Source organism: Eptatretus burgeri, chromosome 6, assembly GCF_056783735.1.
Source record: "Eptatretus burgeri isolate ZD-2024b chromosome 6, Ebu_testis_v1, whole genome shotgun sequence".
NCBI lineage: Eukaryota > Metazoa > Chordata > Myxini > Myxiniformes > Myxinidae > Eptatretus > Eptatretus burgeri.
Genome location: NC_140966.1, coordinates 39,420,466 through 39,436,856, shown reverse-complemented (window position 1 = coordinate 39,436,856; position 16,391 = coordinate 39,420,466). Strand labels below are relative to the sequence as shown.

Genomic DNA, 16,391 nt, shown 5'->3' with positions numbered 1-16,391 from the left:
ACCCATCCACCAACTAAATTCATCACTTAAGAACGATTTTTGTCTGGGGTTTACGGATAAGAAGGGTCATAAGGGCGCAAGGGTCTTCACATAGCCCTTGCAAAAATAAATTGATTGAGCTGACGCCCATTCATTTGCATGACGGGGGTCTATAGATAGTTACAAAAAACACAAATTACAACCATTTAAGAAACCATAGTGCCTGTGGTTAACGAATAAGAAAGGGCTAATTAAGAGTTCATTAAGGGTTCAATCTCAATTTGGCGCCCAACACCCGTTCTGATCTCATAAGATTGCTTCACCCACCCACGAACTAAATTCATCACTTAAGAACGATTTTTGTCTGGAGTTTATGGATAAGAAGGGTCTTACAGGTGCAAGGGTCTTCACATAGCATCTGGAATACAAATTACAACCACATTCCGAATGCCTGGTTCCATTGCGTTATCTTCATCGACAACCGTTTAATGAACGTAGAATACACTCCGGAGGTGTAGATATAAGTTAGGAAATAGATGAGAAAATATAAATTTGTGGGACAGGGTTAAAAATTTTCACTTTTTCGAGATCCACTTCTACCAGTACAGGAAGCATTTTCCGGGCCGACCTTGACAATGAGATGATTCGCAAACTGAGAAATCCTCTACTCATCCGGTATATGCTTAAAGTTTATATGAACTTCGCCGGTGTATCACCGTACAAATAAACGAATTAGATAAGACCAGAATAATCTCCACTTGTCTTTCGACACATCTCTGATGACCAGCACCAACAGCTGTAGCTAGGCCCATGTGTGCCATGGCACTCACTGAGCTGACTGATTTGTTTTTCGCCATGAACCGGCAGAACTACGCGAGATCGATGGCCAAATACCGTTTGGATCTCATGAATATAGAAATTACGCATCCAGGATTGACCAACATACTGAACGCTGGAGCGTTCTCGGTTAGAAGGACCAATAACGAGTTTGCACGCCTTCCAGTTGACCTCACATGAGAGCAGACAGTCAATGCAGATGCAGCATCGAGGATGACTGGATTCACATCGGCGACAAACAACTACACTGCGTGCGTTCGTTGGAGTGTCACGAAGGGCAGTCATGCAGCAATTGCAAGTGAGGCCTTAGCTATGGCCGGACTGGTACATCATAGTGACACTCAAATGGAACTCAGTCCATCGAGAATCAAACGCGACAACGAGGATCTCAAGCGAATCACCTCAAGCATTGTCTCGTCAGTAAATCCATTCACCATTGATACCGATGCGCCACAAATCAATATCAGCACAGGGAACAGTGTCCCCGTTGCTGTCAAGAATTCTCTGCTCAGTGTACTGCAGGATGCATGAGAAATTCGTTCACGAATGCCTTGATGATCCGACATGCTTTGAGCGACCTATTACCCGCAACAAACTTTTGACATTCGCGAAACAGTGCGTAACCAACCGACGTGCCCCACAGAACACAAAGGAGGCAGAACTGAAATGTACAAGCTAGTTTCTCGGAAGACTAGCCTTCATCGCGGCTAAGGCCGAAGTGGACCTCAAATTCCTCTTCCCATTTCCACTCACACCTGTGCCGCTGTCTATGTGTAAGCGCGATGGTTCAATGGTGCATACAGCAAAGAGCATCCTTTTCGACAAGCTGGAGAAAACAGTACCTGATCACGGCCATCCGACTGATGTGAAGGTACATCTGATAGATGGAAATTTTCTCCTTCACTGTCTCCCACCAAACCTACCCCCGACTTGCGGTGGTCTGTCACGGGTTATCCTCGTTGCGGCCTTATCCCACCAGTCAAAACATATAGACATAGCGTTTGACACTTACGAGGAACCTTCTATTAAGGACTGCAAACGGGAAAGACGAGGAGCCGAAGAGCAACGTTACGTTATCAGTGGCCCGGACCAGATAAGACCGAAGAACATGGAGAAAGCTCTGAAATTGAGTTCCTTCAAGAGAGGTCTACCGGAATTCATGATGGATGACTGGGCTGGGGAGCAGTACCGACACATTCTGGAAGGAAGAATCGTTTTCCTCGGTGTCAACGGTAAATGTGCCAAGTATTCTGTTGTGAATGGTGCAGTGCAGAAAGAATTAATTCAAGATCTGTTCTGTAATCACCCAGAGGCAGACACGAGATTGTGCTTCCATTTGACATTGGCTGACCTTGATTGTCAAGATGGCGACATTGTAGTACGTGCCTCGGACACCAACATACTGGTGATTCTCCTTCACCATGTTCATCGATTTACATGTACAATTTGGATGGAAGTTGGGACGTCCGGTAAGGATAATCGACGCTACGTGAACGTTACTAATGTAGCAGCGCAAATCGGTCCGGATGTGTGCGCAGCTCTGCCTGGCCTGCATGCATTCACAGGATGTGACTACACATCAGCATTCGCAAGGAAAGGGAAGAAACGGCCGTATGATATAATGTGTGCCCACGACAAGTTCATTCGGGGTTTTTCATCCCTCAGCTACAAAGAGCCGGACGATGAAATGTTTGCCGTCCTCGAGGAGTTTGTCTGCTTCATGCACAGTGCGAAAAAGACCACGACGCTGAACAACTACCGATTCGATGTTGTCAATCGCACGTATAACCGCAAATCGAATTCCATGAGACCGTTCGACAAACTGAAGAGCATCAAAGGCAGCAGCATCCCGCCTTGCTCAGCTGAGTTGCGGCCACATAGTGTAAGGACTGGTTTTGTGGCTACAATGTGGGGCAGTTCCCACCTGGCTACCATACCGAAATCTCCAACTGCGGGATGGGAAATCGTTGATGGTCACTATAGAGTCATCTGATTTGATGGACAGCAACTGCCCCAGGTGCTTGTTCCAGAAATACCAGTTGAAATGGACGCTGACGGTGATCCATCCAGAACGGATGATCTGATGATCGATTCATCATCTGAAGGTGAAGCAAGAAGTGATGATGATGATGTTGAAGATGATGACAACGATGATGATGAATGATCATGATAGTGATAATTCTGAAGGGTGAATGAGCCAAAATACCTGAAATGTCAAGCGTGTTTAGGTGGGCTGAGATCCTCAAAGTTATTTTTACTTTGTAATGGTCAGTAATTTTTATTCGTTATAGTCTCTGATATGTAGCACGTTTAGTTTTTGATAACCTATCATATTATTCGTATAGCTGGCTCTGGTTCAGAGAACACTTCAGAAGTGGAGTCGAGACACGCATCTGGAGTTTGTTAAAAAAAATGCATTTGTTCGTGAGCCAGACGTAGACCCATCTTCGAGCACATTTGACAGATTTCTTATATCATTCTGTGTTTACGGCATTGTCATGTCATCTCCCTCTGACTGTTAGAACAGGGACGATATTTTGAAGTAACCTAATAAAACTCATAATGACAGTGACAGTGCATCGTATAGTCACCCTCTTCACTTTCAATTTCCTAATGCTATGTTCATTTTTCGACCCCCAATGTGTTGAATTGTCCCCCGGTTATCACAACATGGCCTGTCAGTGTATATCAAATCGATTTCACTGAGAATGTTGTGTGTTCATCTTGCCTTTATATCACTTGCGTTTGATGATCATCGTGCCACATATATTACAATCGACATTAGAATCAACATAGATTACACCCGCGTCATCGCTCTTTTTTCATAATCTCAATGTGCCCTCTGCCTCTCGTGTTTCCTTCTCCGGCTATGTGAAGACCCTTGTGGCCTAAAGACCCTTCTTATCTGTAAACCCCAGACAAAAATCGTTCTTAAGTGATGAATTCAGTTTGTGGGTGGGTAAAGCAATTTTTTGAGATCAGAACGGGTGTTGGGCACCAAATTGAGATTGAACCCTTAATGAACCTTTAATTAGCCCTTTCTTATTCATTAACCCCAGGCACTATGTTTCTTAAATGGTTGTAATTTATGTTTTTTGTAACTATCTATAGACCCCCGTCATGTAAATGAATGGGAATCAGCTCAATCAAATTATTTTTCCAAGGGCTATGTGAAGACCCTTGCGCCCTTAAGACCCTTCTTATCCATAAACCCCAGACAAAAATCGTTCTTAAGTGATGAATTTAGTTGGTGGATGGGTAAAGCAATCTTATGAGATCAGAACGGGTGTCGGGCGCCAATTTGAGATTGAACTCTTAATGAACCCTTAATTAGCCCTTTCTTATCCGTTAACCCCAGGGATTAAAACTTCTTAACAAATGTAATTAAAACACATCTCACACTATGTGCCCAAATACCGAAGGGGCAGTTTTGTTGCGATGTTTAGATTGGAAGGGCTAGAAGGGTCTACTTGAAGGATCAAATAATCCTTAACCCCAAGAAAGCCGCACTTAAGAAATCACTTTTTATAAATCGGATGGTCTTCACTGGCCAATGAGATCAACGAACCTTTTGGGCGCAAATTTGAGAATGAAGCTCAGCCAGCTCTCCTACTATTAGCCTGTTCCCTGTATAGCAGGAGATGGATGTGTGTGTGTGTGTGTGTGTGTGTGTGTGCGAGCACGCGCGCGCGCGTGCGTGCGTGCATGTCCGGGAAATAACTTGGTTTTTACCATTTGAGCTTTTGTCCTCAAATTATCAACAAAGCTTTATCTATATATAATTCTAGCAATCTGTGTGTGTGTGTGTGTGTGTGTGTGTGACAGCTGTTTTTCGACAACCTCTGGTCCGATCTAATTGAAACTTGCCAGGTATACTGCTGGGGACCTGAGGATGTGCCTTTTCAAGGTTTGATATTAATCGGACAAGTGCTTCCCAAGTTATGGCCATTTATTTACCAACCAATGGCAGGACACGTTGTTGCGTGGGCGTGGCCGATGGGGAAGGGAAGCACAGCCACGTTCCCCATTACGGGTTACAACGTACGGGCTTCCGGAGAGTGATGACTTCGTGTATTCTAATAATTTCTCGATTTTTTATGCGCATTTATAGATAAACACAATGACCCAAGTTATGATCGTTTTCATATTAGACGGTGTATAAATTTCGGGAACATCAGTGTGCTGGTATGCTCCAAACCAGGAAGTAAATTTTTTCTCTCTCTCTTCTCTTCTCTTTTTGTTTTTCCTTGCCACGACATTGCGAAAAGGTAAAATACATTGGCGCTAATTGAATAATTGGGTATTAAAAATAAATTGCGAATAATCGTAATTGCGAATAATATCGAACTTCCGGGTCACGCACGTACGGGCACGTGAGAGCGAAGAAACGGCCTGTGTGGTTTATTTATTATTATTATTTTTTTTTTTACGGGCACGTACTAGTTATAAAAATATGGAGAAGGCAAATTAATAATTTGGTTAAAAGGTTAAAAGTCAGTGTCACATAAAATCATCAATTTTCATTCAATTGCCCTGAAAGTTTAATCATCATTTGAACTTTTGGGAGCTGTAACTTTTTAGCATTTGAGCTTTTGTCATCAAATTTTCAACATAGCTTTATTATGAGAATATGGAGATGACAAATGAAGAATCTAGTCAAAAGGTCAAAGGTACGGTTTAGCATGCGGAAGAAGAAGAAGTCTGAATATAGAGCTGACGGGCTTTGCATTTGCATATGATTTCTCATTATCATTGGTTTGGAAATTAAATATTAAAACTAGTAAGTTTAAGGAATCATAAAAGAAAACGTAGAAGGTAATAAAAAGTGGAACGACTCAGAAAAGAGAAGAATCATCAGAACTCGGTGGTGTAATGGTTATAACGTCCACTCCGAGTCTGGGAGGTTGGCGGTTTAGACCCAACCAAGTCATGCCAAAGACTTTAAAAATGGTACACAGTGATTTCAGCACTTAAATGGATAAGAGCACGGACAATCCCCATGGGTTGGCATCCATGGGGATGAGGAAATTCCTCCTGAGGAAATGCCTCGCTCAGTGAGGTAAGGTGGGGCTGTTGTTATGATGTCCCTGGTACCTTGAGTACATTGGGAAGTGATAGCACTTCCCCAAGATCACTAGCTGTGTTTGTCTCGTCTAACAGGCCTGTGTTGTGTCTCATTTAATCGTCTATTTGTCTATGTGTGTGAAATGTGTGTGTGTGTGGCAGTTCTATGACTAGTTTCAGATACTATTAAAAAAAAAGTTTCCGAGAGCTACTGAGTTTGAGAATGAAAAAAGATTTCACTTGGTTTGAAAAAAGAACATTTTGCATTAAGTCGGGTAGAAAAGGATAGGAGAAGAAAATTCAGGAGGAAAACGAGGGAAAGATTTTTAAAAGTGCCTGGGAAACCAGGTGACTAGAAAGAACATGTCTGTATGATCTGGAAAGTTATCCAAAGAGCCAAGTGAGAAAGACTGGATCTTCATGTAATTTGGTTAGATCTCGCCAATGCTTTTGGCTCACTACCACATCAACTGCTACGGTTGGCACTGCACATGTACCATATCCCTGATCAAATGAGAAAGATGTTGAAAGTCAATTTTGGAGTCTTTCAAATAATGTTTTCAACAAAAGATATTGATACAGAATGTATTAACCTTCAGACTGGAATAGCAATTAGTTACACAGTATCTAGGATTTTATTAGTCATGGCATTGAAAGTGATTCTCAAATCTTCTGAGAGCTAATCATCTGGAACCAATGTAGGCAGCGGTTTTTTGATGCTTTCTCTGAAAGCCTCCATAGATGGTACAACAGTTACAACATGTGTCAGATATAGAGGATGCTAGTAACATGTTACAGTAATTAGAAAGCCTCATTAGTTGGTGTCATGTGAACTTCAAATGAAATAAATCCAGAAGTTCTCAATTAAAAAAGGGAAGGTCAATGAGGAAGTGCATTTAACAATAGCAGGCTAGAATATCCCAATAGTATCAGATCAGCCAGTTTAAGGTTTGGGCTACTGGTATGATGCAACGATGAAAGACATTAGAAGAAGAGATTAATTTGTAGAAACAACAAGAGAAAGTCTTCTCACTATTGATAAAAGTGGATTAGCAGGTAAACTTAAGGTGTGGTGTGTGCACTTTATGATAATGCCAAACCTTCTTTGGCCACATCTGATCTCTAACATGAGTACAGTTGAGAAAAAAAATGAGGGTATGATTAGCAAATGGATGAGAAAATGGCTTGGACTACCTCCTGGTCTGTCTGGGGTGGCATTGTACTGTGGCAAGTTTAAGCTGGTTAAGGCATTGTACTGTGGCAAGTTTTTCTTTAAAAAAGAGAAAAAGGACATGGTTATCCAAGAGATCCAAAATAATGAAGATAATTTACAAACCCGGAAATCTATACAGCAGGCTCAGCAAGGCCAAATGGACAGCTCGGGAGGACGCACTTTAAAGATCGACATTTGCAAGTGTAGCAGTGCAGTGAAAATTGATACTGCAACAGTTATTACTGAGGACGAGACGTCTGTAGAAAGCACTATTTTTAGCAAGTAGGGGAATGCAAAGGAGTATAGACTTACACATTTACAATCAAATTAATTGGTGAGTTGATTTCATAAGAGTGTTACATAAGTGGGAAAGATAAAGGAATTGGTGATGAGTGGAAGAGAGTAAGAGATGCAGTGTAAGGTATGGCTGAAGGCTGTAAGTGTTTTGTAGTGTCAGCCTAGCTTATGAAAGTAAAATACGAGTAGTAATATATTTGCTGGAGCAAAATGTGTAGAGAAAGGAGCCCAATCAAAATCTAAGCAGACCAAGAACCCGACAGTCAGAGATAAGTTCTGATTCTGTCATCAGTGGATTTTCTAAAATATACATAGTGGGGCAACTTAGCATAACAATCGTGCATTTTGTGAGGAAAGCACTAAATTTGGCACACTAGTAGCCTAACCTATTATGAACAGATTTGGATATTGGGCCATCTCAAATTCATCAGCTGATGGCTGTGGCAGCCATTTTCCACTGCCATCAAAAATTTTGAAATGGCCAAATAGCCAAATCTGTTCATAATACGATAGGCTACTAGTGTGCCAAATTTGGTGCTTTCCTCACAAAATGCACAATTGTTATGCTATATTTAGCTAAGTTGGCCCACTAGCAAGAGTTCAAGAAAAAGTTAGATGATAGAAAAGTTTTCTGCTTAAAGTTTGTAATCAATATCTCAAATGTCCTGTTTCGAGAGAGCAAAAAAATTAATAAACCATGTCAACTGTCAGACAAATGTTGAAATAATTTCAATTCCTATATAAGCAAACAGTAAGCAGTGATCCAATGAATCTGTCACAACGTATGTTTGAATCCTCATTGGGATGGTTATGAAATCAGATTGCAAGCTGCTGTTCTAATAGTATCCACATGAGGGCTAAATATCTGGCAGCAAATAACACTTTAAATGACATCACCGTTTTTCCTTACATTTAGAAGTCACCTATGTATTACTATACATATGAGAAAATAGCAGAATTTAACCCCATCACCTCTTACCTCCATTCCTTCCTTAAGCCGTTTACATGATTGATGTTCCCTCCCCCTCTCCTGAATACTCATAACCCCTCCAGGCCTCCTTTCCCTTCTCTCACTCCTTTCACACTCCCCCTATCCTCCTTGCTTTCTTTCTCTCATCATTCTTGCTTCTCGATATATGTAGTTTCCTCATATTTAATTTTCTAAATTTAGTACAATCCCACCCCCATAGTAAATCTGAGGGCTAGTTATGGCATATTTAACTTGCAGCCACCAGTTATTGGTTGATACAGAAAAGGCTGGGTACTTGGACATCAGCTAAGCTCAACATGGTGACCATTTTGTTCTTATTGCTGTTCTGTTTGAAATCTGTTTTCAAATCAAGACTTCAGGCAAATGTATTTCTTTTTATGTGCTGCATGTTTTTTGTGACCTTGATGACTCTCCTTCACTGAGGAAACAATTTTCTGGATGTATGTGGACCACAAAAAGAAAATGTAAGCAAAGAAAACATAAAACAGCAGACTGCCAAGCACTGACTATGAATGAAGTTTTTGGAAGGCTTTTTGTGATAAATCCACAGAGACGACACTTAAGGAGCAACCTTGGATGCAAAGGAAAATAATAACAATAAATTAATAATCTATCCATAATTGAAGCAATGTGTGTGTGTGTGTGTGTGTGTGTGTGTGTGTGTGTGTGTGTGTGTGTGTGTGTGTGTGTGTGTGTGTGTGTGTGTGTGTGTGTGTGTGTGTGTGTGTGTGTGTGTGTGTGTGTGTGTGTGACGGCTGTTTCTCGACAACCACTGGTCTGAGCTAATTGAAACTTGCCAGCTATATTACTGGGGACCTGAGTATGTGCCTTTTCAAGGTTTGATATTGTTACGGTTGTGGAAATTCGCATTACACCATAAAGAGTCCTCAGGTGAGATATCTCGGTAAATCCATGTGTAGTTAGCCCAAAACCCGTTGTATAGAGGGAATATGTGTGATTCATCTGGGCTGCGACGCTTTGAGTTAGCCATTTTTTCTTTCTCTATTGTTATTTTCGACCATTAATCCCCCAACAACTCAAACACCACCACCTTCGCCTCTTTACCTCGACAATTCCATCCCGCAAACATCATTTCACCACCATTATCAAACGACGCCCGCCAACAACCAAACTCCCACCACCTCCGCCTTTCTACCACACGTCGTGCCATGGGCTGTGAATGCGTTCCTTTTGATTCAAAAAGCGGATCAGGAATGCTTCACACCCCCTTTTCATCCGTCCAATGACCGAGCATCGGGTAGTGTAGCCCCGCCTCCGAACCTGCTGTGAATGCGTTCCTTTCGCCCCGAAAAGCGGATCAGGAATGCTTCACTCCCCCTTTTTGCCTGACCAATGGCTGAACAGAGGGTGGCGTGGCCCCGCCTCCAATTGCGTTTTGATCCAAATATTTGCATATAGGCTCCTCCTGGGGCCTATAAAGATGCGAGCGCAAGGCGACTCGTGCGGGGGAGTTGGAAAGAGTTGAAGAGTTGCAGGGAAGTTGGAGGGAGTTGGAATTCGCGCGGTTCGGTTGCAGGCGGCTGGTCGAGTTCAAGTTCAAGTCAAGCGAAGACGGCGGTCGGCAACAAGGTTGCGGTGTAGGGGTCGTTCGTCTCGTCGCGAGGTCCAAACCAGCCAGCCATTTCCCTCTCCCTGAGCATCAGCAATTCCCCCCCCCCCATCCGCGCTGAGATAGTGCCGGGGGGGGGCCCGTTCCTCCCCCACCCTGAACGTGGTGCCAACAAAACCACTCGCGCGGAGCACGCCGGAGAGGACTCGCTGACCACGCCAGGGGCACGGAGTCAGGACGCAGCAGCGCGAACATTGCGGCTTGCCCGCCATCGCGTCACGAGGACGTGGGTAAGACCTTCCCGGTCTCGTGGACCTGGCCGATCCTCCAGGATCCACGTACATTTGGTCTACGGACCTGTCTGCCTCCTTGTCTCTGAGGGTGGCTTTCTTTCTTTCGGGTTGAATGCATGCTGTGGCGCTGTGTCCAATAAGTAGAACTGCCGAAGTGTCTGTGCCTGTTCATTGCCTCTTTTATTCGGTGTCACTCTTTCTATTGCATTTGCTTTTGTTGCATGACTATATGGCTGTATATACGTGCTTGTCTGTGTGTGTAAATAAAGTGCATTGTGTGAACTGTTTTCCCGTTTCACTTCGTCTTTTCCTTGTATTGAATCTCCATCTTGCATCACGTAAGGGATTGATAGTGGGTTTAAAACGCCCGGTAATTAATCGGAACCGTCGAGGTCGATGATAACTCTGCTCGGTTATCTCTGCAGCACGGAACGAACCGCTTCAGCGGTTCGTGTCCGAACTCGACCTGCGTCGAAGTACGATCGCCCGGTCGACCACTCGCGCAGGTACTTAGGTAGGTCGAATTTGGCGAGCAACCCTATCCTGCGCGGGTGGGCAATTGGCACGATCGTGGTGAGGTTAAACCCCCACCCCTGACTGGCTCCGGGCGGTAGTTCCCGGAGGGTCACGACTGAATTGTCCGTCCGGTGGGCGAGGCGGCCGCTTTTGGCTACACGCGGTCGATCGCACGCCGGCGGGCGCGAATTCGCAACAATATTAATCGGACAAGTGCTTCCCAAGTTATGGCCATTTATTTACCAACCAATGACAGGACACGTTGCTGCATAGGCGTGGCCGTTGGGGAAGAGATCCTCAGCCACGTTCCCCATTACGGGTTACAACGTACGGATTTCCGGATTGTGATGACACTGTATTCTAATATATAATTTCTCGATTCCTTATGCGCATTTATAGATAAACACAATGCCCCAATCCAGTCGTCGTTCCCGAGAGCGAAGGAATGGCCTGTGTGGTTGTTTGAAAGTTTTTTTGGAGGGGGGGTTTGCATGTACGGCCACGCAGGTACGGCCACGCACATACCGCCACGCACGTACGGCCACGCGAGAGCGAAGGAACGGCCTGTGTGGTTGTTATTTCTGGTGCGCGGTTTGAAAGTTTTTTTTTTTTTTTTGCACGTACGGCCACGCACGTATGGCCACGTACTAGTAATAATAACAACTCAAAAGCATCCCAAAATGCAAAGTCTGTCAGCGCCCGCTTTGTACTCAAACTAAACTTGACGGAAACAACAGCTAATACATATATGTACATTTTATTAATTTGCAATTGGTCACTGGCTCTGATACCAATACAAATTTTTATTCCGCACCCAGGCATCATAAAGCTACATATATCGAACAGTTTCAAATTGTGCATCTTGCCATCATTAAAGCATTGAAATTGCATGAGATGTTTTTTATCTTGCCAAAACGAAGTTTTTGCAAGATATGTTAGTCAGCTTGTATGTTTTTTTTATCTTGCCAAAACGAAGTTTTTGCAAGATATGTTAGTCAGCTTGTATGTTTTTATTTTGCCAAAACGAAGTTTTTGCAAGACATGTAAGTCAGCTTGTATGTTTTTTATTTTTATTTTTATTTTATTTTTTTTTTGTTTGTTTGTTTGTTTGTCTGTAATCACGTATAAAAAATTCTGCAGAGCACAGTTATCATCGGAAATTTTTGTAACTTCGCATATCAGAGGTCTATAGAGGTCCCTTTCAGTGCACAAAATTTTGAAGGTCAAGGTCAAAGGTCAAGGTCACTTTGTCGCAAATCAGGGGAGTCGACGAAACCCTTATTTTTTGAGTAATTTTGATCGGATCGTCTTCAAACTTCATGGGAATATAGTTCATGGTCTGGCGCTTAGCTGATTAATTTTTGGTGGCGATTGGCCTTGACCTTCATGGTTAGCGCCTCAGGTCAAACATATTTGACCCCAAGGTCAAATTTTCAAGTTTTAGGAACCATATCGTGAAGTACCTTAAATTGAACACCTCGATGAGTGCTTTCTAGATATGTCAAGCTTGAGACATTATGACGTCATTTGGTGACGTTATGAGGCAAAAGCATATTTTTCATGGTTACTCTGTAGAATGATTCTCATCAGAATCTCTCGTAGGCAGATATTCCTCAAGGAGTCGCTCCTGGTGGATAGCAGCTCTGTTCACCTCAGTGTGACCTTAAAGAAGTCACACATGGTCACCTTTTGGCAAGATACAGGTCACCCTGCGGGTGACATTGGGTTTTTTTTTTGTATACCTTGTCGAGGCTCGTATGAGAGCTAACACACAACTCACAGCAAGGGGGCATGAGACAAGAGGGGCGGGAGTGGAAGGGACAAAACAGTGGGGAACAGATACATTAGGTGAACTGTGGAAGGGAGAGGGTTGGGGATGGGACGGGGAACATGGCGAAGAGAAGATGGACATTACAGGGACTTTCAGGAAGGTAAGCAAGGGAATTGAAGGAAGTGGGCTTGGGTCGATTATCGGGGGTAGAAAAGATCGAGGATTTGGATGGGGAAAGATAAGAGGTGGTGGTGAACAGCTGTTTTGAAAGCCTGGAGGGAAGAATGGGAAAGAATAGAGTGAGGAAGTTTATTCCAAAGGCGGGGAAAAAAGAGGAATGAAAGAGTGAAGATGAGCAGTGATTCGTGATTTTGGTAGTTTTACCAGAAGGGGGTTGTTGGCGGACCTTGAGCGCCCTGTGGAAATGTGGTGGGGACAAATCGCAGAGAGAGCAGGGGGGGCAAGGCTGGAGAGGAGTCGGTAGAAGACAGAAAGACCACCGACCAACCTGCGGTGATTGAGTGAGAGGCCCAAAGACTCAGCTTCATTGTGGGAGATGCCGATGATCGTAAATGCCCTGGTTTCGACAGTGTGAAGCCGAGAAAGGTGGGAGGCAGGAGCACCAGCCCAGAGGGGAGAGCAGTACTCCAGCAGGCTACGGACAAAAGCTTTGTAAGTGGTCAGGAGCTCAAGAGGGCTGAGGAAGGACTTTGCACGACGGAGGATTCCCAGTCGGCGACTGGCTTTTGAGGCGAGGTTGGAAATGTGACTTTCCCAGGAAAGGTCATGGCAGATAGTGAGACCCAGAAGCTTGAAAGAAAAGACTTCTTCCAGAGGATTGTTGAGAAAGTGAATTGGGGGGTTTTCTAAACGGTCCTTTCGAAGAGACATAGTGAGAGTGTGAGATTTGTCTGGATTGAAAGAGATGTTCCACATGTTGGACCAGTTTGTGATTTTATCCAGATCTGCAGTGAGCGAAGAAGCTGCTGCTTGCCGGTCTGAGGGATGACAGATGGTATGGCAGAGGGTGGAGTCATCGGCAAAGAGAAATAGAGGATTTCCCCGAGAGTCGGAGAGATCATTGATGAAAACCAGAAGAAGAACAGGGCCCAGAACGCCACCTTGAGGAACTCCAGCCTGCACAGGAAGAGGGGATGAAAGAACTCCATTTAGGGCCACACGTTGACTGCGACAGGAGAGGAAGTCAGCGAGCCATGAGTGGAGATGGCCTTGAATACCATGGGAAGAGAGTTTGGTGAGTAGTGCAGGGTGCCAGACTGTGTCAAAAGCATGTGATATGTCCAGGGATACGGCTCAGATTTCCTGTCTGGCATTGAGGACCTCCATCCATTGATGGGAGAGCAGAAGCAGCATATCCAGGGTAGAGTGACATGGTCTGAAACCAAATTGATGATCGGAAATCAAGCCATTGGAGAAGAGGAAGGATTTCATGTCTGAAGTGATGATGGATTCCATAACCTTGCTGATGATTGGGAGAAGGCTGATTGGTCTGTAGTTACAGGGATCTGTTTTTGCACCTTTTTATGCAGGGCAGTGATGTTAGCAGATTTCCAAGCAGATGGCAGATGACATTGGGCAAATGAGAGGGTGAATATAACAGAGAGAGGGTGAGCAATAGCAGAAGAGCAGGCTTTGAGGAAACGTGGGCTGATGCCGTCTGGACCGGTTGCAGAAACTGACTCGAGGTTTGAAAGCAAGCTCTCCACCTTGTCAGGAGAAAAGGACACAGAGTCCAGGGACAGTTGGGTGTGACTGGGTAAAGTGTGTAGAGAAAGTGATGGGTTTAGGACACAAGATTTTGCTGCAAACAGCGAGTTTAGACATTCAGCTTTATCACGTGCAGTATCAGCAGTGCGGCCATTTGAGGTAAGGGAGGGGATGGAGGGGGAACATACACCAGAAACAGATTTGATTAAACGCCACCAGGATTTTGAGAAGGGAGAGAGGTTTGAGAGTTCAGACTTGAGATGAGAAAGATGTTGTTTTCTGGCTCTCCTGAGGGTAGATACACACTTGTTCCGAGCTTTGTGGAAGGAACTGCGATTACCCTCAGTTGGGTTTGCTTTCCAAGAGGCAAAGGCAAGTTGCTTCAGGACAACTGCCTCGCCACAATCTTCAGTAAACCAAGGGCGGGAGGAAGGGTAGGACAACTGAACACGAGAGGGGATAAATCTGTGCATGAGGAAGAGCAAGTTTCTTTGAAAGAATTCCCAGGATGAGTTGATGTAAGAGAAAGTAGCGATAGGAGACCAGTCTGCAAGTTTGAAGGCTGCTAGGAGACCCTGCCAGTCGGCTTGAGTGAAATGCCAGACTCGACGGCGGTGAGGTGGTTCTCTGATAACAGCCAGAGAGATGTCCACTTTGACAAGGACGTGGTCATAAGAACGGATTGGAGCGAAGGAAGAGCAGCAGATATTGTCAGGGAAATTTGTAAAAATCAGATCCAGAAGAGATGGAGTACCATTGGTTGAGATCCGGGTCGGGAAGTTGACTGATTGAGTCAGTCCTAATGAGTTGCAGAAAGCTTTTGCTGAGGTGCCATGGCAGGTGAGAGAGGTACCCACACCTCGCCAACTGGCGTGATGACAATTGAAGTCACTACATAAGAGGAAGAGAGAGTTTGGATGAGAAGATAGAAGATGGTCCATATTTTCGGATAGTGAGGTGTAGATGGAGTCATCACTGTTCGGTGGACGGTACAGTACACATTTCAACATGAGGTGGGAGTGGAGGGGAAGCTGAAGACAGAGGTATTCCTGGGGGTGTGGGGGAGTGAGAGCAGTGCATGGAGAGTGAGGAATAGAGTCTTTGATGAAGAGAGCAACACCTCCACCAGGACGAGGCTCAGGTCTGTTATACCGGAGGAGGGAGTAACCGGGGAGAGATACTTGGGAGTCAGACACGTCTTGGGAGAGGAAAGTTTCTGTTAGGCAGATTATGTCTGGTTTGTCAGTGGCAACCTGTAAGGAAAGATCTGAAAGGTTTGAGCGAAGGCCCAGGATATTTGAGGTCCACACTTTTAATGAAGAGGTAGGGGAGGAGGCTTTGGGTGCAGGGGGTGGAGGGGGAGGGGGAGGGTAGGACAAGGGAGGAGGGGGGGAGGTAAGGAGGGTTGTTGAAAGAGTGTGGGGTATTGCAGAATAGCTAGAGGAGGGGGCCGAATGAGGAGGAGAAAAGGCTCTGTGGTGCTGGGGGAGAGGGGGGACAAGAGACAAGGAAGAAGGCAGTTGAGAAGTTGAGGAGGTGGAGTGAAGAGATGGAGGTGAGAGGGCAGTGGAGGGAGGCAGCTTGGTTGATGAGAGGGGGGGGAAACTTTGAGAAGGATGAGTGAGGGGGATGAAAGGTGGGAGAAAGGTGAGGGGGGAATTTTTGAGAGAGGTGTGAGGGAGGCTTGGAGGGAGAATAGTGGGATGGTTGCTTTGAGAGTGAGAGTGAGGGGTGAGGAGGGTGAGTTGGCACTGAAGTTGGAAAAAAAGAATGGTTGATGGAAAGCGAACATCCATAGCAAACTGTGGTTTTTAAAAGTTTTAGGTCAGAGATGCGATTTAACACAATTCTTGATGGATGCAATGAAGGCTAATTCAGAGAATGGAGAGAAGAAGCGCTGTAATAGTTGGATTTTTTTAGGCAAGGAATGAAGGAGAGGTCGAAATGAGAGCAGTCTGTTAAAATAGCAGAAGAGTAGTGCATTATGAAACAGTAAAGAGTACCACATGTGTGAGAGAGGAAGATGAAGCTTTATAAGATCGTTTTTGTTGTTAATATTAATGTTTGAGAGAGTTCAACAGATTAGGTCATGGAAGTGTAGAAAAAAAATCGAGGGCATAAGAGGAAGAAGA

General features: G+C 44.5%; 1 protein-coding gene across 1 annotated transcript in view; it reads right to left on the bottom strand.

Annotated features, from left to right (window-relative positions):
* Window positions 1-3,149: 3,149 nt before the first annotated feature.
* The window catches only part of IQCE (IQ motif containing E), a 152,384-nt gene continuing 139,142 nt past the window's right edge, over window positions 3,150-16,391 (bottom strand). The window contains exon 14 of the mRNA XM_085887038.1: window positions 3,150-3,261. Within this exon, the coding sequence (XP_085743164.1) occupies window positions 3,150-3,261 (112 nt within the window). The remainder of the gene's footprint in view (window positions 3,262-16,391) is intronic.